The 26,976-nt window shown below is 39.2% G+C and overlaps 1 protein-coding gene across 5 annotated transcripts in view; it reads right to left on the bottom strand.

Moving 5' to 3' along the window:
• Positions 1 to 26,976, bottom strand: part of hdac5 (histone deacetylase 5) — a 78,478-nt gene that overhangs the window by 45,503 nt on the left and 5,999 nt on the right. For 3 of the 5 annotated variants that reach the window (XM_056234702.1, XM_056234701.1, XM_056234703.1), the window contains exon 1: positions 76 to 826. In XM_056234702.1, coding sequence (XP_056090677.1) covers positions 76 to 226 — 151 coding nt within the window. In that variant the 5' untranslated portion in view covers positions 227 to 826. Of the gene's footprint in view, positions 1 to 75; positions 827 to 10,060; positions 10,293 to 26,976 lie in introns of those variants that run through there. The other 2 variants (XM_056234704.1, XM_056234700.1) reach the window with 2 other exon arrangements.

The raw sequence follows: 26,976 nt of genomic DNA, 5'->3' as shown, positions 1-26,976 counted from the left end.
ATACACTTATCTTCAAGCATGCTTGCATTTGTGTATCTGTATTTCTCTAGCCCGTTATCTCTCTCTCTAACTCACCAGTGCTAGGCATGCTGGTGCTTCTGGATTGAGGAAGCAGCTCCACGGGTCGCTCTCTGCTGGACGTGCTGTCTGAAGAAAAGCAGGATTCGGTCTCATAGATCGTCTGCAACATCGCGCACAGTCCCGGTACGGTTGGCTTCAAAAGCATGCCAGTCTCAAAATACCGCCACACAATAAATGCAAAAATAAAGCAAAATCAACATGAAAAAGGAGATGGCAACCCACTCTCCATCAAAAAAAGTGAAAAATGCAAACACATTTGAAGGAAGAGGGGAAAAGGCAGTGCGTCCTTTTTTATCAAAATGTACATGCATGCAAAGAATCATCAATCGCTTTGCCCTTTAGCTCCATGGTTTAATAAAAAATAAATCAAATAAAAAATGCAAGCAGAAGCCGTCTCTGTGGAAGGAAATGCCGTAGACAAATCCTTAAATTGTCCACTCAGAACCATCAGCTGTACGACACACAAACGAGTCTATTCATAAACCACATCACCTTCTTGTCTAATTGTCTATGTCAGAAACAAACTGCTAATTCACGCCGACAAGTCCGAGTGTGGCTTGTATCCAAGTCCCCCCTGTCTGAGCGTGCAGCCTGTATCCTGCAATCATCTGAAGTTAGGCATGTGGTATCGGCAGACTCCAAAAGAGAGACTTCCCCATGACGAAATGCGACGGAGCTTGGAAAGCCGAGATGAAAGCGACCGAAACAGGAGAGATGATCACAAAATAGATCACTGGGGGATTTGATGCCTGCCGGTCTCTCTGTTCCTTCCTTCCCCTCGCCTCTCTGTACAGCCAGCCAGTCCTCGCTACAGCACAGTACAACTCGCTCTCCTGATGAATGGGCTTAAAGTGGACCGTCCGACGTTGTTCTGTTTAGTGTGACTGTGTTGCTTTTATGTAGCCTATTTGTTTAAAGCCGAATCTCTGCAGCTTCGCCCGCTGTGCGTGGCGAACGGGAGAGCAGAGGTGTAGAGACGTGGAGTTTACAAACAGACTGGAGCTGCTTCAGGCTGCTGGAAATAGCTGCCGAGCGACAGGGGAGGGGCGGGACCGTGCTATAAATAGAGTCGGGAGCTGAGAGCTTACTTGGAGAAAGGGAGAGGAGGGGCGAGAGAGAGAGACGGAAGATGGAAGAGAGGGGATGGTTGATTGTTTATCACGTAAATAAAGGAGCCAAAAAAAATAATAGGAGCCAAAAAAGGAGCCAATCTGACACAAGACCGTGACAGGACTGGAGGAGTGAGACCAAACAGAGTTTAACTTGATAATACAAGCCAACACGAGGGCAAACGAGATACAAAGCAACACGAGCGCTGCTTAATTTGTGCCAATGCACGCTATTATGATTGGAACTAATTCACGCATTTGAAACGCAAGCATTTAAATCTAAGCTCTGAGAACTGCTTGCTGTTTACACAAGGAATTTGCGTCAGCACTATTGACACAGAGAACACAAGGGTCACCGTTTCACAAGCGCATGTGGGTCAAAAGACTAGGGTGGCCAATACAGCGTTACCAAACCTGCGAGGGCACTATATTATTTATCATTCAAATCAACAGCAGCAACTTACAAAGCACATATATGGTAAATTAGCCATTTATTAAAACAAGAGAATAATTAGAAAAAATTGTGTTTAAACTGTATTGAGATTTTTTTTTTTTTTATATCTGTTGAAAAGCACATTTTCCAATAGATAATGGTGACCTACATGAGCATTACAATGTTTAAAGAGACCAGAATGATGTCTGGAGGTGAATTTAAATCAGTAATGTACTAAATATTTTTGACGTGAGGACAGCAAAATGCATCTATTGTGAAATGCGCCATTGATTTCATGTCCTCCTGAATGATATATGACAAGGTTATCGGGCATCTGCGTTCTGCATCAGTTTAGAGACCCATCGCCTACTGTTCATTGCATTTATTATACAAGACAGACAGACCTGTTGCACAAGCACAAAGCCCCAGAAAAGATGTGTCAAGACTAAAAAAGGAAGATAAAACGAATTGAGAAGGAAGATAAAACAAATCACTGTTTCACAGTTTTCTTACAATGACAGCTAAACATTTGTTTCATGCAAGGAAAGTTGGTCGCAGACCAATATTAAAGGGTAAGATTTATCCAGAGCGCCTAAATTAGACCTCTGACGTGCTTTTCTTAGAGCAGTCTGTCACCATGACCACTAGTGTGTTGGAGGGTGAAAATGGATTTGGCTCAAGAGCAGGCAACAATCAAAGAGAAGCTTTGTCAAGCACTTGTTTGAAAAAAGGACATGTTAAAAAAACAACATGGAACAGAAGTGCACGTACCCAGCATCGACTATCATTGCCTGGCCATAAGGGCGGGATCTGAGAGGGCAAATACAGGCTGCGCACGTGTGTGTGTGTGTGTGTGTTTACGCTGGCGAAATCAAAGCAGTCAACTTTCAATGTTTTGGCACCCATTGCAGGGCCAACACATAATTTGATCTGATTCTGTAAATAGAAGCAAGTTTTCGACAGCATGCATCATGATCAGTGTGTGCGTATGCAATGCATGCTTGCATCTTGCAAATCGCTTAGACTTTGCACTTGTTGCTCTTTAGGCATGCCTAACTGCTATCTGTCCCACAGCTGCACGCACGTTGAAGATTTTACGTGGTCCTTTTAACTTCAGTCTCGTCTGTTTGCTTTAGTTTCCAGCCGCCCCTGTTATTTATAGGTTGATGTACCTTTTAGGCTTACTGACGTTAGTTGGGCTTATATTTAGCCTTGGGAAGGTGGGGGGGAGCGCACCACTTGTTTTTAAGCCCATTTTTTTACGAGTGATGAACTCATGTTGGTAATGTCAAGGACTTGGGCAGCAGACTTTGTTTGACAGCTAGTCTCTCGCCTTTAGCCAGACCTGACCCAATTAAGGCCAACCCAAAGCGAGCCGTAACCTTTTGCCACTGGGTTCTGAAGGAATCTTGGACGCTGGAGAAGAATGGTAAATAAATGTGGCCGTTCCTCACTGTGGCTGCGGACAGATGGGCTAAATATGCGTTGAAGCTTTGGGAGCATGTGAACTCTCTCTCCCACCCTAAATAACATGGACTATATTAACTCACACTTATGAGCCCACAAAAATAGTCTCGGTTTGGATGGGATTAATTAAAACAAAGCCAAAAAAAACACAGTGGTTTCTCACACAGATAACCAACTCTCTTACTGGGGACTCTCCTGTGACCGCTGCCATGTTAGGAAAATGTATTTTAAGTATGCTTTCATTTTTTAAATCTTTTTTTGTTTGTTTTCAAATGTAAACTATTGAACCTTTTTATTTGACAAAAAACTGCAGAGCTCTTTAAAGCTTCTCTTACTGATAACAAATTTATAAATGACTCTCATTACAAATTTGGGAAGATGGTTGGCACATGTTGCGTTTTCAAATGCACGACCCGAACTCACAGCGTCAGCCAACTGGCGAGTATTTTTTTTACAGTATACTCGCCAACATCGATTTCTACTCACATACGGCACTTGGCGGGTGTTAATTTTGGACCCTGGCTGAGATGTTAAGGGAGTCCCACACAGTCACTAGATGGCACTGCTAGCTTGTGCTGTGGAATCGGGAAGCTACAGTCTCCATGCATGAAATGAAAATATTTTAAATGTGTTACAAAATGCAGCTATTTTTCGCCTTGGATTCACATTCTTGAATTCACGTGGGACACACTTTTCTTAGGTTGGAAAATATGGATATCTGTATAAATATAGACAAAAAATCACATCCCCGATGTAGAGACCAAAATATCATATAGACCATCTAGCAATGGCATAGCTATGTGCTCATCACTCAGATCACCTTAGCAACAACCCATAACACCCTAACATTTTTTTTTTGTGCATTTTATTTTTGACAAGTAACATGTCGCTGCACCTGAATCCGACCCAGTCGCTCAAAGAACTCGGCTTGTGCTGTGTGATCCATTTCACTGCAAGTCGATCCAACACAGAACAGAAGAGTCCATGGCCTTTTTATATCGCCTGAACAACAACAACCAACCATGAGCAATTTGTTACCTGTCTTTATTTTGAGCAAAGAGAATTTCTCAGGTGTGCACTATCTATTTTGAAAGTGCTGTCAAGTCCAAAAACAAACCCAATAAAAGAAATGAAATGGAATCACCTGGAAGGAATGAGAAATTAGCTCCAGTTTGCAAAACTGTTTCTTAAATGTCCTCGTTTGAGCGACTGCCAGACATTCCTGTGAGGGAAAGGCAAAGAGAATTAGCTTTCAGTTCTGCTCTGCAATGGGAAAGGACATGCACACACACACACAAGCCAAAAAATCCGGCTGAGCAAATGCGGTCAAACATGTCAATAAACTGCCCATGAAAGCTTGATATGAAGCCCGTATACATTTACAGCGAGAAAAACAACCTTTTTTAGAATCATCATTTGATGACTCATATCAAGGCATAGACTGATGCACTTACACCCAAAGTGAGGATTCACACACATACACACACACACACACAGCACAGGGGATGCATACAGATTATTTCTCCTCAAATAGAACGCTGCGATGACTCATTCTCTGCACAGCCCCAACTGCAATGCTCCTCCCTGCCAGAGAACACGCACACGTTCACATACACACTTGTGTGTATTTATTCCACCGATTCAAATATTAACACATGCAGAAAATGACAAGATCCTCTGTGTTGGAGGAAGGCCTCCTGCGGTATTCCAGAAAAATCAATGTTTCAAACAGGCTGACTCATTTAAAGCGGTGCTTACTGACCCGTGTCTCGCTCACTTTTCAGATAACAAACCGGTCCAATTATAATGGGAGTTGAGCTGCAACTGCAAACAGAAGTTAATAAAAATTATGCATGAAGAACAGCGCATGCACATTCAACGCAATGTTTATTTAATGTGTGCAATTTCTTCTGGAAAATGCTATGTTTAGAGCTTTTGGTTAAATGTGATGTGTTGCTAAAATGAATGTAAGAGCATTATTACGCAAATGCTTTCACCACTCTTTAATATCAGATCTATCAAAAAATGTTCTCAATTTTTCAACAAAAAAAAAGCAGATTATAACAATTCGACTCTGACCAGATCTGCATATTACACACTTAAAGGAGTACTTCATCACTTGCAAAATGGGCTTTCAATAAAACTTGTCTGCCTATACAGTAGAAAGGAGGTTTTTTTTTTATCCGGTACCCTTACAATAACCGTTTTGTTAATAACCATCTTCCGATCCGACTGTCTGTGGGCAGGGACAAAAAAAAAGCAGAAGTAAAATCTGAAGAAAAAATCAGCCAAGTTATACTTTAAACATAAAAAAAAACAATCAGTAAAAAAAAAACAATATTGGGTCATCGCTGTAAATTTTGTTTTATGTTTGTGAATACACAAATACTAGGCTATATTTTACATATAACTCTAGATTTTCCACATGATGCACTCTTTTTAAACAGATATAACAGCGATTAGGGGTGTAAATATTAATCGATTCGTATCGATCCATCGATTATACAGCCGACGATTCAATGCATCGATGCGTCCGCAAGAGTATCGATTAATGTGTTTATTTTGCCGCCTGTCTATTTTCAGCATCAGCTCGACATATGCGTACAACCTATTCCTAAGCTGCGGGTGGCGCTAACCTCATTATTCTCTTCTACTTCACACGCGTTAGTCTATCTATGTTCACACACATTGTTGAGTCTGACTTTCAAGAGCGATGGAATCGTCAGAGCGAGCTGGCAATTAAAGTGAAATGTCCAGCTCGCCACAAATGTTGTTTCAGTATTCTCAATAAAAGGCTATTATTATTAAAAAAAATGTTGTTGATTTATTTGAAACTAGATATCGTGTACAAAAAAAATATCGAGTTTTGAATCGAATTGAATCGTATCGTGGGAAATTCTGAAGTATCGAAAATAATCGAATCGTTGGCTTAAGAAATCGGTATCGTATCGAATCGTCATTAAGGCTCCGATTTACACCCCTAACAGCGATTATTACTGTTAAATAAGAAATATCTCATTATTAGGGATTATACACAATCAGAATAACATCAAAATTGCTATTAGGCCAAATATGACCGAACCAAAACCATGCATATGTATTCGCCTGTACATGTATTCGTCCCGAATAGTCATGGTACGGATGTCACGGTTCGGTGCATGCAGTCAGACAACGACAGTCACTCACAGGTGAATCACAATACAATCCAGAAGGGGGCGTGCATGGTAATGCAACGCTGTTTGCTAACCGCCACAACAGGAAAAAGCGCAGAAGAAGAAGAACAGACGATTTAAGCATAGATATGTTTACATGTAATCTCTCGATCAGTGTTTCAAACGTGAAAAGACATCAATAAAACAGCTTGAGAATAATATATATATCTAAAAATAAATATAAACTGAATTTAATAGTTTGGGCTCTGTTGTTAATTGTAACCTTTAATATTATAGTAATGTGCAAGAAATGGCTCCCTATATATAGTTTACAGCATTAACTGAGATAGATATTTTTATCCTTAAGAAAATGCTAATTATAATTGAATTTATTTAAAGAGAGAGACACAATTTGTTCAATAACCCACTGTTTAATAAAAAATAAAAAAAAGAAGCAATTTTGTATTTAGTTTACTTCCTTCTGCTGTACAGAACCCATACCGAACCGTGACTTCAATACCGAGGTTCATACCGAACCGTCTTCTTGTTTGTATACCATTACACCCCTAGATTTGACCAAATCGCCCTACTCATTATTAAAACTAAAAGTGAGGAAGGAAAGTAGACACTAAGAGCATTTTATTATTAAACAAACACTAGTACATTCTTCAATGAAGAACCCTTTAGAAGTCACATATTAGATAATATCTAACCCGAGTTCAAGAAACTATCGATTAAAAACTCAAGGGGGATCAAAATAAATGTTCTCGTCACTTCATAGCTTCTCTGAATGTGTTTACGCATCACTTTGTGTTATTGGTGATAACTTCATTAAAAACGCCATTAATAATCGATATAATCTAGACATGGACATGCTGTACCAAACGACCACCAAAAGAATATGAGCACAAAGTGACAGTGTACAACGTTTGACACTTGTGTCCCTGAACTTGACTGGTGCGAAGCATGGAGCCCATTATGGTGAAGCCGGGCTTCAGCAGATGAAATGCCCTTTTATTGGGGGAACAGAACTGTACGACATGTCCCCAAGAGAACAAAAGGCCTAACTGCATGGTTGAATGGATTGACACTTGTTTCTCCTTGATGGGCTTGGATGTGCTGGATCACATGGAGCTCCAGGCTCACTGGACATAATCACAGACAGGCAAAGCAAGGTCCTTTGCCACTCTACAAACATCAAAAGCATCTAGAGATGATTAACATGAAGCTAACTGATTATTTCAGCTTGGAGAGCTTGGCTAATCTATGACAGAGCTCTACAATAAAGCAATATGCCAAAATATGTGGAACAACATCACAGTGATTTCACTGTAATTTAAGGGGTGTTTTAGGTACGTGAAGTTATTACAACAATAATATGATACAAGCGATGCGGATGCAATGCTATAACATTTCTGGTACTGATAAACCGATAATTATTTTAATGTTATGGCAGATAGTAAAATTCTAAGCTTGCATAAGTAAAAAAAATCTAAAATCAATCGTAAATCACTTAGATGTAAATCATTTAGGCATCACAACAACATTATAATGTACAGTATGTGAAATGGATTTGCTAAAAAATTACATTTAAAAGTGTTAAGTGCGTATTAAATTACAATGATCATTTTTATATAAATTTAATATTTATTAAGAATAATCACCGCTATTTCACAACTTTTTTTAATTAAAAATATTTTTAACTGAAATAAACTGAATTAGCCAAACCACCTTATAAATAAAGACTTTATTAGTGATATTCCTTTGTCGTGCGCTCATTATAGCCACTCAACCATGACAACATACTTTTCATGGCGATACTTCTAACTGTTGTTCTATTAAGCTGTGAATCTGTTTGTAGAGTCAATCAATAACAGGAGCACAAAAAGTTGTACTGTAACTGATGATAGTAGCGCCAGTATGAGCTCTCAAAATCCAAACTCAAACATTTGGTCCATTATCCCACTGTTGTTGTTCACAGTTGTTTTCAAATTCAATGGGACCTCAAAGAGAGAAGATGGTAAAACTCCTCAATGTGATGAAAATGAAAGGACAAGACTTGAAACCTGCTAGCTGAATAGCTATCATGACAAATCAGCTAATCGCATCAATAGAGAAACACAAAACCTTGCACACACACACACACACACAAAACACTCCATCTGCAGGGTTAAATATTAAGAGCACCTTCCTCAGCTGGTTTCATTGGAGCCGCACGCTCAATAAAATGTCAATCACACTGGCATACACACAGAAACCATACGCAAAAGAACCAATGAGTTTGCATCACAGTGAGCAAACAGGCCAATCAGCAAAGAGCTCTGGGCAGTGTTGATGTGGAATGGGGCGAAGCGTCGAAGGTTGCCACGGCATCCAGTGACATTCAAAGACGTCATGAGGGGGACAGAGGGTTAATAGAGGTTGTTACCGGTTCTAATTATAAACGGCAGAGAGTCAGAGAGACCCAGGCGAGGAGAGGCTGGGGAGGAGAGAGTGGGGGCGGGCACAGGGCCGAAGGTATGAATTAAAGGCGCATTAAGAGGGGGGGGGGGGGCTGATGGGAAAAGAAAGGGGCGAGGAGGAGAAGAAAGCTGCAGGGTACGGCAACAGATAAAGAACGATGGACAAAATCCACAGGTTTTGTTTGCCTGAGCAACAAATCTGGCTAAGCTTCACCTGAGACGAGACAATTACACGCAATTACGCACACAATCATAACAAATGGTTACTCGCCCGCTGACAGACCAAAAATCTTCTTCGAAACGTGATCTGTAATGCTTCAGCTGTGAGTCAGGTTGCATTACCACTATCACTACCACTACTACTACAAGAACAAATGCCTTTAAATAAAACTATATTAATCATTAGTTTCCAAATAGATTAATAGATTCAATTTCTGAATCTTAAAATTAGGCCGACAGCATTAAAGATACAGCAGAGTATTTCATTTTACACATGGAGTACTTTTTTATCCCTGTGTACACCAAACCCATCTTAAGTGTTTGCTGCCAAAAAAGCTATTATTTTTTTTGTTTCATCTGTCCGTAAAACATCAACAACAACAAAAAAGTTCTATTCTCACACAGGTCATCTAAGGAAAAGCACCACACAAAAAAAATCTGTGATGGAGGCTGCTGAACAAAAAGCAAACGAGTGCAAGTCCAACCATGGTGAGCACGAGCAGTGTCAATATCAGACAATGCAAACGTTCATGTGCTGCAGCTCTTCTTTGGAGGCCCAGATGGAATCTGAAGACTGAAGAGCTGATTCTGAAGTTTCAAATCTAATATACATATTTTAAAACACCAGACATCATACACTTACCAACCATGTAATACATCGCTGCTAGGAGACACATGACAAATGAATACAATATGTGAATATCAGACATGTTTGTATAATAACCAGAGTCTGTGCCTATCGTGCATTTTTCTGTGAAACTCCAACTACTGAAAATGCGCAGACTGGCTCTGACTTTCAGCAACTAGTGTCGACTCCCCCAGACTGCAGACAGGGGCAAATATCTAGGCAAAAGTCGTGTAGTCAAGGGGTTTTCCCAAGGGACCGCAAAATAAATAATACTAGTATGAGTAGAAAAATTACACCAAATAAGGTAACTTAATAGAAACCAAATATCTTTCAAATAATATTTTAGACTAATATTTTATATGTATAATTTCAATTATTCACACTAAAAATTGGATCTTTAAAACATGGAGGTTTAAAAATCTGATACTTGGAAAAAATATCAACTGAGACAAAATCTTCTATTAGCAAACATCAATGTTTCAGAGTGCAACATGAGTAAAAACTCTTACCGGGTGTGTTTGGTGAATTCATGGATGACGCTGACACTGATCTTCTCTGCCTCTAAAGTTCCCCAAGTAGCAGGCAAAGATGCTTTTTGGATAAACCTCAGTGTGCAACCTCTGGTTCAGAGGCAAGATGCCGCAAGACAGCGAGTTCTAAAGGGGGTCTTCGGTGTCAGCCATGACCGTAACCCTCACGGGGAGGGCTGTGATGGCCGCTGGTGCCAGCTGAACACCCTCACTGCAACAGATACAAACACACTGACGTTAATGAAACTGAGACCACTGACATCCTTCAAGCCAAAAAATACCCTCCTCAAAATTACAGTAGATTGTGGCTGTGACCTGTCTGAAAACCAAAAACATTAATAAATAATAACATAAAGCAAAACAGCTCATTTGTTTTTCAAAGAGTGAATAAAGTCCCCTAGCTGCATATTAACGGGGTTTGTAAGAGTCATTAACGCCTGTGTCAGAATGTTGTGCTCATAACAGAGTTGTATGTTTGCAGCTTACAAAACAGATCCAGAGGATGTTAATGGATGACTCACCCTGCCTCTAAGTCAGTGGAGACGCACTACAATACCCACGCTGCCTAGCAGCGACTGAATACGCAGCAGGATAGCACATTACCCACGCTGCCTTTCATTCTACCATGAGCCCTGCCCCAAGCAAAGAATAGAGAGGTTCTCGACCGTCTAGTTTTAGTGATTATTAAAACACTGGCCCACACTTCCTGAGCCTTAGGTCTGTTCAGTATTCAAGAAGATAATGTTATGCATCACAAAGCATTCGAGTTTCTGAAACACACATTCTTATGCAAATCAACACACCAACATGAAATATTAATATAAAAAAAAAAAAATGAAAATAGGTTTTTTTTGTAGGTTTCAAAAACCTTTCCTTGCACACCAGGTGCCTTTTTGGACAAATTTGCCAGATACTTTTGAACAATATGCACAGACTAATTGCATTAAATCACTGGTAAAACTGCAGCACTGCATTGAAAAGATAACAAGCTTCGAGTTGCCTTGTATGCACTGGGACGGTAGCCTCACCTGCTGGTTGAATCATGCAAGTAAAGTCTGGCTGTCCCCCGACAGTGCGATTTGTCTAATGACCCAGTGTGACCACAGCACACTTCCTTTGGTATGGAATAGTTCAATCAATCAATCAATCAATCAATCAATCAATCAATCAGTTTTCTTGAATTATTGAGTGAAGAACAGTGTTCCAGGTCCCTCCTTGCATATCCAAATGAATCAATATATGTACGAACACATGTGTGTTTTCAGCTCAGAGCCAATAAACCGTAATGAGTGACTGATAAATGTCGGAAATAGTCTTGTTGTTTTGCTTTGACGCACTTTTTGAACTTGGGCCAGGACTTTATGGCAGCTGGATTTCTTGAGTGTAATGTTTCGACTGCTAATCTCAAACCGTTAATCTCAAACTGCAAATCCCCAATTTATGAGCATTTAAGAATGTGGCTCAACATAATGAAGGTCTACAGGACTGTTCTTTAGATCTGTGTGTTTCTCTAGTTTAACAACCTGCAATCGTGTTGATGCTCACCAATGAAATAAGAGAAAAATCAAGTCATCAACGACTGAGAATCAAGTAATAAACAGTTGGAATGGACACATAATGCAAATAAATCTTAGTTAAAATATCAAAGCACTGCTTCTTAAAAACATATAAACGATGAATTATGTATAAAGAATAGAACACAATCAAGAATGGTTGCAGTTTTGCATGGAGGTGTATATTGGTTAAGTTAACCAAATAGCTTCAATCTACAAATACTTTCTTATATTTATTTATTTAAATCGATGTTTATTTTTGACTAAAATCTCATCAACAATATTAAGTGAATGAATTAAATGAAAAAATAAATGATATATTAAATATCAATTTCATTTTGTCTAATGAACTTAAAAATAAAACGACTGAAAACTAAATTCAATTGTTTAAATGTGCGCCCAATCCGAGTAATTGAATATTGAGTATCTGCTAACACCGAGTCCCTATGCGATACTTGTATTTTCCAAGTGGTTTGAGCACACTTCAAGTACATCAAAGTTTTCAAATCAATCCAATGTCTCAGGGGCAAAAATGTAAAATCATCTATCATGCACTTCCAATATAACAATTACTACAGTAATTATATTTATAGACCTATAAGCAGAATAATTGCAACAAAAAGAAAAAAAGTGAATATAAAGTTAGAATGCATGAAGCTTGTGGCGTCAGAATGTCAGTCTGTCAGTCAAGTCCAAAGCAAGACGCCAACCCATAGCAACGCGTTATGACAACGACGTCTCATATAGTCTGAAGGCAGATAAAAATAAATGAATTCCATTACACGAGAGTAGATGTTAAAACTTCATGCTGATTTGTACTCGGCTTTCGCCAAGATAAGCAAAACTAAGACGTAGCTTTACAGTAAACTATGCTTCTCCATCCATTTACGCTTCTTTCCATAAGGTAGTGTGACTCCCCTTCTGTCCGGCGTTAACGGCAGCAGTGTACTTGGCGCGTTAGCGCACGCGACGGCTGCAACTACAGGACCAGCACGACAACCGTCTGGATTGAACCGAGTAATAAATTACTTTCGAGTGATTTGTTACAAAGGTGCACATCAAATATGTTAAACATGGAAGCTTGAACGTGCATGTGATGTGCTAGAACAGACCTCAATGGTTCTCGGGCACCACACATTTGAGCTTCTGCTTTCCTAATGGCGGTTGGCAAACCCACCTGCACGACACCTGCATGACAGCTGACGTAAAATAAAGGATCGGGCCGAGACCGATCAGTTAAAAAAATCTCTTTAAAAAAGTGCTAAATTGGGACATCTCTAGTATTATTTACCACCAAAAAAAAAAGCATGTCTTGACCGATTTTGCGCCATGACAGACATGCAGATCTTTCCAGTCCCATCGGCGCTTTCCTTAAATTGTGGCATAAGCACCACTTACATTCACTCATGAAACCATAGAAATCAAGTTTCATTACAGAAAGTCTGAGTATTTTCTGCCATGGTCTGCTAATAAAACTATGGGCCAATATGGATTGTTTCTTCTGTCATTCTGAAAGGCTTGTTCTTTTCTTTGGCCACAGCCAGCTCTGACATGTCCCAGGGCCTTGTGGGGCGCTAACATGCTGGTACAGTGCCTGGAAAGCCCTGTATTGACTAAAGAACAGGCTGAAGCTGGTCTTTAAAGCTCTGTCAGTGATTTAATGGAAGAGCTGAAAGCTCCTCCTGTCCAAATCTTTGTCACTCCTCTCTGTCTCTCTCCACTCTCGTACAAGTGGTCAGGCTTCGTTCCAGAGTGCTGATCAGCGTTTAATACTCTTTAAAAGGATGGGACATTTGATAAGAGTTTTAACACAGGCTCACTTAAGAGAATCATCCTTCCTGAGGTGCTTAGCTCTCTTTCTTTGAGGCTGAGAATATGAGAAGGCATCAGTCACTCAACAAGGTGTGAATAGCGTGGGGGTGGAGATGTGTTGATTAGTGTCAGTGCTTGATGTTAAAGCCTCCCGCGTCTCTCTGAATGAAGGTTTCCAGACCATCGAGGTCCACTAATTTTACCATCTGTGTCACAAAATGGTGAAGCAAACCCCAGAGTAATCGGTAAAGCATCAAGGCACACTTCATAATCTTTAGATTCAGGCTTACCTTAAGCAATATAAGCACAGCTCCAGCTCATTCCACACACTGCACTACAATTATTACACTCATATTGTGTTTTTTTACTCATTTTGGGAAGTCATCTATTGTTGTCTTGTATCATTTTTGAAGTGTTGTTCTTGCTTTTTTAGGCCTAAACACAGTATCTCATGGGGCTGGGTTGACACAAATTTCCCAGATTTTAATTTAATTACTTTTCTTATTGAACTATTCATTAAAGGCATGCAATTTTCTGCAACGCTAGAGGCACTTAAAGCAAAAATTAAGCATGTTCTGCAAACGAGTCTTTCGCACATTGCGCCTCCCCTAACTCAAACGTCACAGATCTTACAGGTGCTTGTGAAGGCATGACTCAACAGGTTAAAGTAGGTTACTTTCAATAAAAGGTCCAACATATTAGGAATACTTAGCTGTGTTTCATGAGTTAGCAACTGAGCAGCTAACTCTCTGTCTAGAGCGAATGTGAGCGTGTCGTTTATAATAAAACCAATCTAAAGTATATGCACCGGGCGCATTTTTGACGAAGCGCCACAGCTGTTTGAGGCTGCCCACACAATAAAGTAAATCATAAAACCGTATAAGAAGCATTTGTCTTTCTGAAAGGGTATGATGATGTTATTTTGAAGCGTCCATTGTAGCACGTAGCATAGCATAGCAATGCCCTGTTCACTTTGAAGTGTTCATGACCTGTTTAATCTTTGAAGGTCGCAAAGCATTGAATTTTTGCTTGTACGTCTGTAATCGAACCTGAATGTCTTTTCCCATGTAATGCGTCAGTCTTCATCTTAGTGGCTAAACACCCTCTGCCTCCGTCTGCTACAGTAGCCACGCCCCCAACTAACACTATAGGAAGGAAAGAGATTGACGGATCTGCGCAGACCACTCATGTTTTGATGGTGCCCGGGGGCTCGATGTTTACACTTTTGGGGGAGATAAACCCATGAATGGCATACCAGTAGTCAAAGAACAATAAACTGGGTGAAGGGTGTTCTCATTCTAGGCATGGTTGCGTGATTGTCCAGCGATTGAAGATGTTTGCTGTCGTATAGCGCTTTTCTAGGCACTCAAAGCGCTTCACATGGAAGGGGGAATCTCCTCAACCACCACCAATGTGCAGCATTCACTTGGATGATGCGACGGCAGCCATAGTGCGCCAGAACGCTCACCACACACCAGCTTACTGGTGGAGAGGAGACAGAGTGATGAAGCCAATCAGTATATATATATATATATGGGGATGATTAGGAGGCCATGATGGACAGAGGCCACTGGGCAAATTTGGCCAGGATGCCGGGGTTACACCCCTACTCTTTCGAAAGACATCCTGGGATTTTTAATGACCACAGAGAGTCACGACCTCGGTTTAACGTCTCATCCGAAGGACGGTGCTCTTTGACAGTATAGTGTCCCCGTCACTATACTGGGGCGTTAGGACCCACACAGACCACAGGGTGAGCGCCCCCTGCTGGCCTCACTAACACCTCTTCCAGCAGCAACCTGGTTTTCTAAGAAGGTCTCCCATCCAGGTACTAACCAGGCTCAGCCCTGCTTAGCTTCAGTGGGCAACCAGTCTTGGGCTACAGGGTGATATGGCTGCTGGCTAGTAGAGCACTGTTCCGTGCTCCGGTGCAGAGATAGCGCTCACACTACATGCGTACCGAGCCCGAACCCAACTGAAACCCGCTCTGGCTCACCTCTTCCAAGCGGGCCAGGGACGGTTAACTCTCTGGGGTCGGCGGTCTCGCCGGCGATACCAGCTCACTTTTTTCCTTATCAGTGCAAAAGAGACTCAAATTACTCTGTTAATTTTGATCTTACATATAAGTGTTGTACATCATTAGATCCTGTTAAGTTTCTATTTTTTTTGTGGATACTCACAATAAAAACAAAGTGTTGTGCTTTTCACCAAATAAAGAAAAACAAACATGATGCGAGTTTTGCGTTCTCTCTGTCAGTGAAGTCCATTCTGAAACGCGTCCTAAGATTAACTGTAACTCCGCGATTACTTGTCACACAGGCACGAGAGGTTTTTCTTTATGAAGCTTGAATTCTCTTCTTTTAAATGAAGTAATTTATATAAAAAACAAATATTCTCAGTTTATGCAATCTGTATGAAAAGAGAGTGCTGTCAGTATTTTTTCCCCCAGCTCATTACACTTCATTACGCGTTAATCTGACACGCCCACGGACGACGCGCGCTATTCAAACGCAAATGTCGAGGCAAGCCATGACAACGCCCACATCAGCTGTTCCACCGCGGCGGTAAAATGTGTGGTGTATTTGCTGCCTTTTACCGCTAAGAGGCGCTACAATCATAGACTCTGAAAAGTGTTCGTTTATTCCGGTTTATTCTCTCTAATGCGTAATCTGCTGCCGCACCGCGCTGATTCAGAGCGATTGAAAGCTGGTAGCAGAAGAATTCAACAAGTGAAACGTAGTTAAAATAATTCATAATCACAATACTGAAATTAGGCTACTGAAATGTAATTGAATAAATAATGAAAACATTTCAACATAAAACATTGCAATAAAAACATTTAGGCTACATGAACGAGGCTTTACAACTTTAACAGCGTACAGACGATAGCTCAGTGATCAACGCAACGACACGAGCTTCGAGGAGCTTCAACAGACCCGAGATCGAATCTCAATGTAGCATAGATGTTGTTAACCGATGTTGTCCTACGTTTATATTTTCCCACCTTGATGCTTAAATAGGTAACTGTTTATATCTGTTTACTTATTTAAAGTCAAGAGTTTTGTTTGATTATCATTACAACATAAATTTGCTACATTCCTGTAGAACCGCAGCCGCTGCACAAACGACAAAAACTGATGAAGATTGTCAGCCGATCAGAAAATGAAAATGAAGAAGCTCGTCTTTAGTCTGCTAAATTATTGTGTAATGTAAAAGAACACTAAAATTACTTAAGTTTGAAACCAAGTTCGAACATTTCAAGGTTTAAATTGTTTAATTTAAAACAGGGTTGCATCTTGTTTAGAGTTTATTTCTTTTGCGATGCAAAATAAGAAACACTAGGCTAATCTTATTCTTGCGACATTTTAAATTTGTATTGCCAAAGAAATTACAGCTAAATTAAACAATTAAAACAGTAGGCCTACAAAACGAAAATTGTCCAAAGAAACATAATTAAATTAAAAACATGCGTTTCTCTTTGCCTCTCTCGCGCTGGATCTCTTTTTAACAAGTTTATTTAGTCTCCCTCGCTGCGCGCGCGGGTCTCTCTCTCGAAATTAATCATTTCAGGGTAAAAACACATCATACAGCTGATAATACTGTATATGTCGCTGCGTGTCAGCCATACAAATCACGAAAAAATTATTTAACCTTTAATTGTTGCTTCAAAGACACAGCATGCCTTGTTGAATTCACCTTACAATAACTTCAATTGAAATTTTGTGTGAAAAAAAAACTTTAAATAGGCTACAATAAATAAACTACAATATTTATAATTTAATAAGATATGGGGCCTACATTTGGACACAGATTTATCCTTACAATAATTTTGCCTGCTCATCAGGCTGGCTATCCGACACTCTCCATATGAAAGAGGAACATTAACACCTTTGTCCAGCAACTGTCCCTCCAACCCCCCCACAGGCTATCGGAGTCTGAGGCTGACTTAACACAAAGAGAAGTCGCAATTCACACTTAAATCGCCATTCTAGACAGTGTTGATAATGAAGGAATTAAATGATTTAAGTTACATGTAGCCTAGTGATATTTCTGTCATAAAAGTTTATTACTAAATATTTCATTATTTCAATAATTGATGAAATAAAACTGGTTTGGGGCAGCTTTTTCCAAGCAAAACTAAATATAATCTGAAAAAACGCTTGTGAATTTGTTGTCACTTAATATTAAAGTCTACAGGGATCTTTGGATCCTTACAACCAGGCATGCAATTTGTGAATTAAGTTTTTATTTTATTTTGTATTATTCAAATAAATATCGAAACACGGTGCTTCGTGGTAATGCTGCTAAATTAAATAACATTTATAGAATAATTATGAACTTAAATGAAACAATATCGCAACATTTCGACAAATACATTATTATGTTTTTACATTTTAATTCAGGGCGATTTAGCCTACATTTAATTAGAGCGAGATTTTCACCCATGTCTTGTCATTTTCTCATTGGGAAGCGCATGTTTGAGTAGATCCTCTGTACCTCTCGTTTTCATATGGATTAGCCTACATAATCAGATAACATTTATTAGCCTAAATATTTAGACATTTAAAGGCTTTAGACATAGCCGATTTCTTATCGTGACTGAGCTGAAGTGGCTTTCGGTTCATTTTTGTGACGCGCAGTTCCCGGAGACAGAGAGGACAGATATACTGTTTTTGTCGTTAGCCTAATATGAATACAAGTTTACAGTTTTGAACGATGTAAGCTACTCTACTCTTATCTGTATGACCAAAAAATTACGGAGTCGCCTATTAAGTTATTTTAGCTGTAATAATGAGATAAATAAATTAATCTAAATGAACGCGCCGCCGCGTTTGTCGAACACTAACTCACGATGCCAGAATAAAACCCGACTTTAGAAAAATGCATAGGGTCACTCGGCGTGGTGTGCCAAAACACTTAATTATAAACTTCAATATTTCATTCAAAATAATCTCAACACGCTTTGTGAAATTTTGAAAAGCCGTGCATGCATTAAGGCCACTGGAACTAATGAACAACTGAAACGCTGGTTTTGATTTTATTGTTTTTCGTTTAAACGTGCCTGTTGCATATCTCTATTTTATATATTTGATATTGGTGAAGTAGCCTATAGCATTGATTAGCTGTGGAGGGAGGGGTGTGGGGATTAAAATAATTCAGCAGAAGTAGGGATGTTTAGACCAGAAGGAAATCCCAGTCCCCCCTGGCAAATCACACTTTACTTAAAACCATGTTTTTAAAAACTCTAGGTTGTAGGGAACAGACCTCTCTGCCATGCGCGCGCACGGTTTGGAGCACAATATCTGTCTCGCATGCACGCTCGCTCTAAATAGATTACGGGATATTTTAACTAATTTACGGTATAACTAGTCGATCACGAGTGGCTCAACAGGTAGATCTATAGATAAACTATATCTTTCAGGAATTTGACCGACCGGGTTGACACTTCAGCGTGAGAAATCGGGGGGGTGGCGTGAGAGCCTGGAATAAAAAAAAAAAAAAATATATATAGCCTATATAAAACAAAACTGTATGGTGTAACAGAGTTTTAGAGCTAGACAAATCTCTCTGCAATAATAAATATAAAATATACAGCAGACCATGTTTGTGCGGGATTTGAACCTGTGTCATCTTGATGATGAACCATCAGTTCTACCGCTCGGCTATGAATTTTGTTACTGAGAAATAACCAAACGTTTGATTCTCACATGAGCGAGAAAACGTTTTGTCTTTAGCCTGTGAGTGTAGGCCTACTTTAACCTTTTACAGTTTTAAAAGATTATATCTTATCTGTATGACCAACAATTTGTTGTAGGCTTATTTGGAAATTACCATAACTTGTAGTATTTCATCCTTAGGCTACTGTTAATAGACATTAGCCCCACTTACGTTTTGCTAAATGTCCCTTTGCGCCACCTGGCGGTCATTTCGCGTACGACTTTGAAATGCGACTGGTTTATTTTTACCGCGGTGGATGGCTAAAAATGGTATGTGGATGGCTAAAATGTGTGACTAAAAATGTGCTTTTGGCTTTCATTTATATTTTGATTGTTTGTATATATATATATATATATATATATATGTATATGTATATATATATATATATATATATATATATATATATATATATATATATATATATGTGTATATATATATATATATATATATATATATATATATATATATATATATATATATATATATATATATATATATAATGAGCCTTTCATTCAGGGGTGTCACACAAGAAAGAATGCAAGGACAATATATATATATATATAAATAAATAAATATTTATATACACACACACACACACACACACACACACACACACATATATATATATATATATATATGTGTGTGTGTGTGTGTGTGTGTGTGTGTGTGTGTGTGTGTGTATATAAATATTTATTTATTTATATATATATATTGTCCTTGCATTCTTTCTTGTGTGACACCCCTGAATGAAAGGCTCATTAGTATGCAGTCTGCTCAGGTGAGAACTGCCTAATTATTCATGAGGGGGTTGGGCCGATCCGCCCATCCGCATATTGCCTTTGCAAACAAAAAAATGTTTTTCACAATTTAAAACAATCTATTGTTTTATGTGAATGATTAGCCAGAATGATTTTCAGATCAATTTGAAGCAAATACTCTAGGCGACAACATCCACTAGTCAAAAGTCTTGTGGACAGATATTTAGTATGTTATTTGTGGCCATATATTAGAAAATTTATTTTTTAGTTTTTTCAATAACCACGCATAAACAATATTCTCTCAAAAATACAAACATGTACATACATGTTGCTCACATATAATGGTAGCCCTGTGTGTGCTATATAGAGTGTAATTTCACCTGTGCCATTAATATGTTTATAAGCAACTGAAAAATGCACAAATGTCAGAGCATGCCAAAACATCTCAAGGACCCCGAAAACACCTCAGACCCCAGAGGGTTAAACGAACCGCACTGGGAATGGTAAGGAACGATCACACAAGTCAAACGAATCTAAGAGAACACCTAAGAGAATCTCTCATGACTCATTAAGTATTAATTTCAGGATTCAGGCTACACTGTTTTTGATTTAAAAAAGTTTACATGCCTCAAATGTCCAAAAAAAATCGAATTTTCTTTCATTTTCTCATAATATACATTGCACATCACCTCATTTCTCAAGCACACTAAAACAACTTGTTCGAAGATTCGGTCTCTTTAAACCCCTCCTTTCCGAGAGCCTACTTTGCTCTGATTGGTCAGACAGCCCAGTCTGTTATGATTGGTCTACTCTGCTCTGATTGGTCAGATGGCCTAGTCTGTTATGATTGGTCTACTGCATGTCAGAGACCCATTACCATAACTAGACTTCAGCTCCGGAGGCTTCCTGAGTCCTCAGCGATTGTACACACTGTAAAGACGGTAAGTTGAAGTCGATTTGACCATATCAATCAAAGCGCGAGTCCGATGATGAAACATTGGAAGAACCAGGCTAGTTATTCAACCCAAATCCATCACAAGGACGATTTGAGCAAGATGTTTCTCAGTGATACGCTTTACATTATGAGATGTTGCAACTGTAATTCCTCACCATTAGCATTAACAAGTGCATGTCTATCAACAAACCGATGATGTCTAATTTATAGTGGTGCATATGTTAGCCGAGCACTAATGTGAATGACTGATGTAACATTACAGTTTGTAAAACAAATCTTGCTCCAGCCTTTTATCGTTACTCAAAGTAGCAAGAACAACAGACAATCTGCATTAACAGAGACAATTTTAGGTAATAGTAGGCCTACAGTGGATTAGCCGCTGCACGATTAATCGCAATTTCCATGTAATCGCACTTAAACCGATTTGGCTTATCGCGATTTTGAAATCACAACGGCTGCAATCATTTTTTATGCGCAGCTTGTCATTGATGTACGGCTCTGTAAACGCTGCTCCATCTGAAAGCACTGTGAGTGCATTTGAAAAAACAAACCCGCGTCAAACATCTTTCCAAACATGAGAAGCATTTATGAAACCTCTTGTCCAACAAAAGACAACATTTAATAACATGCTTTTACTCCAAACTCACTTCATAAAGTTGACCTCGCAGAGATTTGAGAAACAATCGTCAAAAGGTAATACTGCTGTTGTATCGCCGTGGTAATTTAAACCACTGACACTTCACATCCTAATCCTTTGGAAGAGTATACAAGGAGAATATGTATAGAATATTATATGTGAATATGTGTAGAATATTTTGCAGCGCAGAAAAAAGTGTCTTCTAGACAAGTACACAACACAGCTACAGCATTTGAGGGCGGGTCAAAGTAGATGTTGTTCGCGGGCAGCCCATAAAAACCTGGGCATTATGCAAATTTGTTACATTGTTACGTATGAATGTTACGAATGTAAGACTGGAATTACTGACGACGACTCGTTTCAGCAGTTCTTTTGGGAGATAATAACTATTTATTGTGCACTTTGATCTTTAAATCTTTGCTGACCTTTTACACACAGCTATTACACACTGTAAAATAGAAATAAAAAAGTAAAATAAAAGTAAGACTAAATAGTCAATAAAAAAATAATAAATATATCAAATAAATAGCTAATGGACAATGTTCTTCCGAGCAGATTTAATCACTCTTCTTAACACACCTCACACCAAAGGAAAATCTGATAAAATAATCTGTAGAACCATCAAGATAATCAGGACTTTGCCTAGGAATGTTACGGAATGAGATTCGAGCGACAGAGATGAAAGCTAACAGGAAGTTTATTGACAACAACAGGGGTGGTGAACGGGAAGCAGGTGAGTGGGAAGTGCAATTCTGGATTGGAGAGTGGTGTGCTGGCAGTGAAAAGAATGTGTCTTCTTACAGGGATGGTGGTGGATCGCTGAAGGCATGGAAGGAGGATATGCAGAATCGCTGGAGACTTAGAGACACGGAGATACTAGGAGAATCACACGGAGGTGAAGGGAAACAAGACGCTGGAGAATGACGCTGGAGTGGAGATTGGAGATAGATCGCTGGAAGTCAGGCCGATTGTTGTAAGGCAAGGTAAGGAGTCCTTTATCCAACAAACGAGACCGGACAGTGAACTGTGGTGAAGTGAGTGCTTTGTAGTGGTAGTGATGATGAGGTGCAGGTGTGTGTGATCAGAAATTACATGCAGGTGGGAACAGAGGAGAGTGATGGGAAATCTAGTGCAGGAACCTGGCAGACCTGTAACAAGGAATGTCAGAAGGGGAGAATTGGGCACAAAATTGGACAGATTATCTTGTAGTGTGTGGGTGCCTTTAGTGACACAAAACTGTAAGGAGTTGTGGCAGAAAGCAGTCACAAGAATAATTGTAGTATTTAAAACCTTTAACCACCTCTGAAAGCTGGCTGGAGCACTTCGGATGCATTATCCAAGTGGCATGTAAGGATTATAATAGTACAACAGATTTAGCGTGCTGCCGCTCTCCCTGCCGCTCTACCTTCCTCGGGACGAACATACAGACGCGACGGGCCGGTGGGAATAAGCAGCCTGTTCGATTGCAGGGCGACGGGTGAGCTGTTCCACACGAAATCAGGTGAACACTGCCTGGTGACCCAGGAAGTGCTCACCTTGGAGAGACGGCGGAGACAAAAGCCCTTGGGTCATTCTACCGAGATGAGACAAGAGGCTTGTTTGACTTGATTTTAAAGGAGGCCCTTCAAATTCAAAGATGAACACCAGAGTTAACACTAATTTAAACAAATACGGACAATCAGTCATGTGTCGTCATGCAATGGACACGTTAATAACATTCTACAACATATAAGGTCTATAATATTTACAGTTACATATTTAGTAGCAGGTGTATGCAGTTAGGTAAGGTTACAGAGTCCTTGCTGCTTTAGAGCGGTCAAACGAAAAGCTGAAATTGGTCATTAGCATGCAGCATGGAGCATGTCAGGTATGGCAGCCGCCCAAGAGAGTGGTGGTGTCCTCCGTCAGACCTCGAGTCTCTGCCCGCTGTGTTCCAGGATCCTGCGTGGCTCACATCCACAAAGACAAATTAATCTCTCTATCCCTTTAGCAACGGCTGCATGACACACTTCAAGCCATTATCTAGTCTTTTCAGTCATTTGGATGCCACAATACGATCACTTTGCGATTAAAAAGAGACCCCCTCCCAAATACAATGGCAGCTATATATTTTCAATGTATAAAGACTAATAATAAACATAAAAAATAATATAAATGTGTAAAATATTTTCTGCAAAATATTAACTATGAAGTCAACAATGTATCTTTTTCTGTCTACCATGTACTGAGTACTGATAAATGATCAATTAACAAATAACACTAAAGAGAATCATACAACTGACGACTGTCTATAAAATTGTAAAAAAATAAAGTGATAAATCTTATGATTTCGGACCATTCGTTAGAGAATGAAACAGTGCTAAAATGCCAATATTAGTCAATTTTAACATAATAGAAATAAATAAATACAATTAATAATGCTGTCCTTTTTAATATATAATAAATAATAATAAAATAAAGAATTAATCTAAACTAAATTACATAATCAGAACAAATAATACATTTTATTTTTCTCTAAACTTTTCTACTGTCCCCAGACCACGGGCTGAACATGGAAGATATTTTGAAGAATGATGGTAACCAGACAGTTAACAGTAGCCATTGACTTCCATAGTATTTTTTTTTTAAGTCAATGGCTATATTGTAAGCTGTTCGTTTACCCACGTTCTGAAACAAACCTTTGATGTAGTCACTAGATTACTCACTGATTACATGGCACTTTACTCAGCTCTTTTTTAACCTGTATTGCCCAGAGGAATAAAAAAAAAAAAAGCAAAAAAAAAAAACAATGAATCAATGCATCTTGTGGAGGTAGAAGTGGATTTCCCAAAAAAATAACCTGGCTTTATGTCCCTCAAAATTGGCAAAATTGTGCATAGCCTACTCACCGCAAATCACCCTGAATAAGAGACCCATTAAAAATATAAACCCAGAAAACTGTCAGACGTCTATTGGGAAATTTGGTCCATTCCTTTCAATATTCTGCTGAAATATAGACCAGTATAAATTAAAACAGTAATGTCTAAAATAAGCTGTGTGACACAGTTCGCAAAAAGACTGCTATTCACTCACCCAATAGTTCACTACATTTTGACAAAGAATGATATTCAGATTCACACAGAGCTCTGTTGAGCAACACCACACAATCCAGAGCATTACTAAGAAACCAGACGTCAGAGAAACCGACAAGAACGCTTACAGACAAACACACAAAAGGTTTGACTGCATACACAGAAGTTGAGAGGGAGGCTGAACAGTGTGTGTGTGTGTGGGGGAGGGGGGGGGGGGGGATTCAGAATGATGAATAAAAAGACTAATTGTCATTGTATGATTCAATGATAAATACTAGGGGTGTGCACGAGATCTCGCGAGACTAAAATGTGACAAGAGGCTTGTTTGAGATGCGCCTTGCCTCGCCTGAAATGTAGTCTAGAGCATAGATATACATAACAAAGGCAAGATGTCTCGTCCGCGCTGCTGGCCAATGGAGGTCGACGTCCGCACCTGGCGGCCATCTTGTCACAGAATTGAGATGTATAGATTCCGCTATCGCGTCTGTTGTAAAAGAAATCGACAGCGCATTCATTTAAAAGACGAACAGAGACCTGCAATCAAGGCATTTGTCGATAGGAAATATGTGTTTGCCGTCCTTCCTACGGGATTCGGCAAAAGTTTAATTTATCAGCTGGCTCCGATGGTCGCTAAGAAGATGGGATGTGGTCCTTGTGGTTTCTCCTTTGGTCGCACTCATGGAGGACCAAGTAAAAGAAGCAACACTCATTATTTTACTACTTCTTCCAGCGTGCGTGCAGTTGAGTTCTGTTGACAACTATGCGTAGCTCAACATACGTCACTTACTGCGTTGCTCTGATTGGTTGTAGGTCTATCCAATTGAGTGCAGAGTTTTTTTTTTTTTCTGGTTCGGTTAAAGGTATAGCGGAGGATCTTTCCGAATTTTAGAGAAGACCCGCCCTCTCCAATTTTTTAAAAAATGCACATGCGCAACACTCTATTTGCTCCCGAGAGGGAACGCCTATTAAACGTTTACTAGCAGTGATTTTAAATGGATTTCTCCAAATAGCATGACAAACTTTACCTGTCTAGTAAAATCTTCGCAACTGCGGCATCAGTGGGAAGCCCAACCTGTGCTTTTAGCCAGGGCCGCATTAAGAGCTCACTGGGCCCCGCCGGGGCTATGAGTTACTGCAGGGCCCCCCCACCACTACAGGTCACCAACTACATGAGCTAAATGTTCTATCATTATAAGAGTCATTTTATCCATCTATGATATACTTCACAGTTAAGTTATATTACTTTTAAAACGATTTTTTATCATATCAAAATTTAATGGCACTAACATTTCATAATTCTTGTGACCAATTTCAATATCACAAAAAATAATAGTAACTTAAGAAAAGAATCTCAAGCTTACCGATGACAAGAGTCACAAATAACAATAGAACAAAGTCACATAAGAAATGGACCTTGAAAAACTTAAAGCACTGAATAATATTATATTGTATAAAGTAATCAAATATATACAATACATAGTTTTCACTATAAATTCAACATTCATTCTTATTAATTTTTACAAAAGTGATTCATTCAAGGGCAGTAAATTACTTTCTTTCTGATGTTTGATTAACATTATGGACACAAATGGCGACAGCAGCTTTATTAGCAGCTACTGTCACTTTAAGACCTCAGGGTCGGAACTCAAGTGTGCTGTGCAAAATCGCCTCAAGTTCACCATCATTTAAAATAATTTGTATCCAAAGTCAAACCACAATGATTAAAAACGCGTTTAATTTATAAACTTACATCATGATGTCTCAGCAAAATTTACATATTTCTACCGGATATATTATCGCCAGCCCTTTAGGTGAATATAGAGTTTGATCAAACACAAAAAGCAATATCAAACATCCATCAAGTTAATAATCAAACTTACCGAAAATTTGTGGGGTCGACGATGACGCTGTGTTTTAAAAAATAGTCTAGACTCTAGATGAAGTGAAGGGTGGAGGCGATTTATTGGTTGATGCATGCGTAGCTATATTCTAATAAGGCGCAGGCACTCCAGGCAGCCATCTATAGGCCTATGTCCAGCAGCAGGTCGATCGTTCACAAGTTAAATATAGAATAAATGTATTATGTTAAATTAAAACGTGACGTTTCATTTCACCATGCCCTGTCCTGCTGACCACGGGGGTTTGATTGACAGGCGACATGGCCAATCATAACGCCGAATACGCAATTTTGTCCGACAACAAAGCTGTCAGTAGATTAACGTCAGTGGACTTGAACTTGAAAACGGTATTGTTTAAATTATTTAAATTACAATATTTGAAAGCTGAGACTTTGTTTCATATCAACAGTAAGCTGCTCTGAACTCTCTCTCGTAGTCAATTGTGTAACGTTAGTCTTTGCCCCGCGATGTATTTTTCAGTGCGTGAGTGAGA

The sequence above is a fragment of the Rhinichthys klamathensis genome, unplaced genomic scaffold, assembly GCF_029890125.1.
Source record: "Rhinichthys klamathensis goyatoka isolate OS25496 unplaced genomic scaffold, OSU_Roscu_1.1 h1tg000401l_1, whole genome shotgun sequence".
Classification (NCBI taxonomy): Eukaryota; Metazoa; Chordata; class Actinopteri; order Cypriniformes; family Leuciscidae; genus Rhinichthys; species Rhinichthys klamathensis.
The sequence above is the reverse complement of the archived record's forward strand: the minus strand, read 5'-3'. Positions and strand labels throughout refer to the sequence as shown.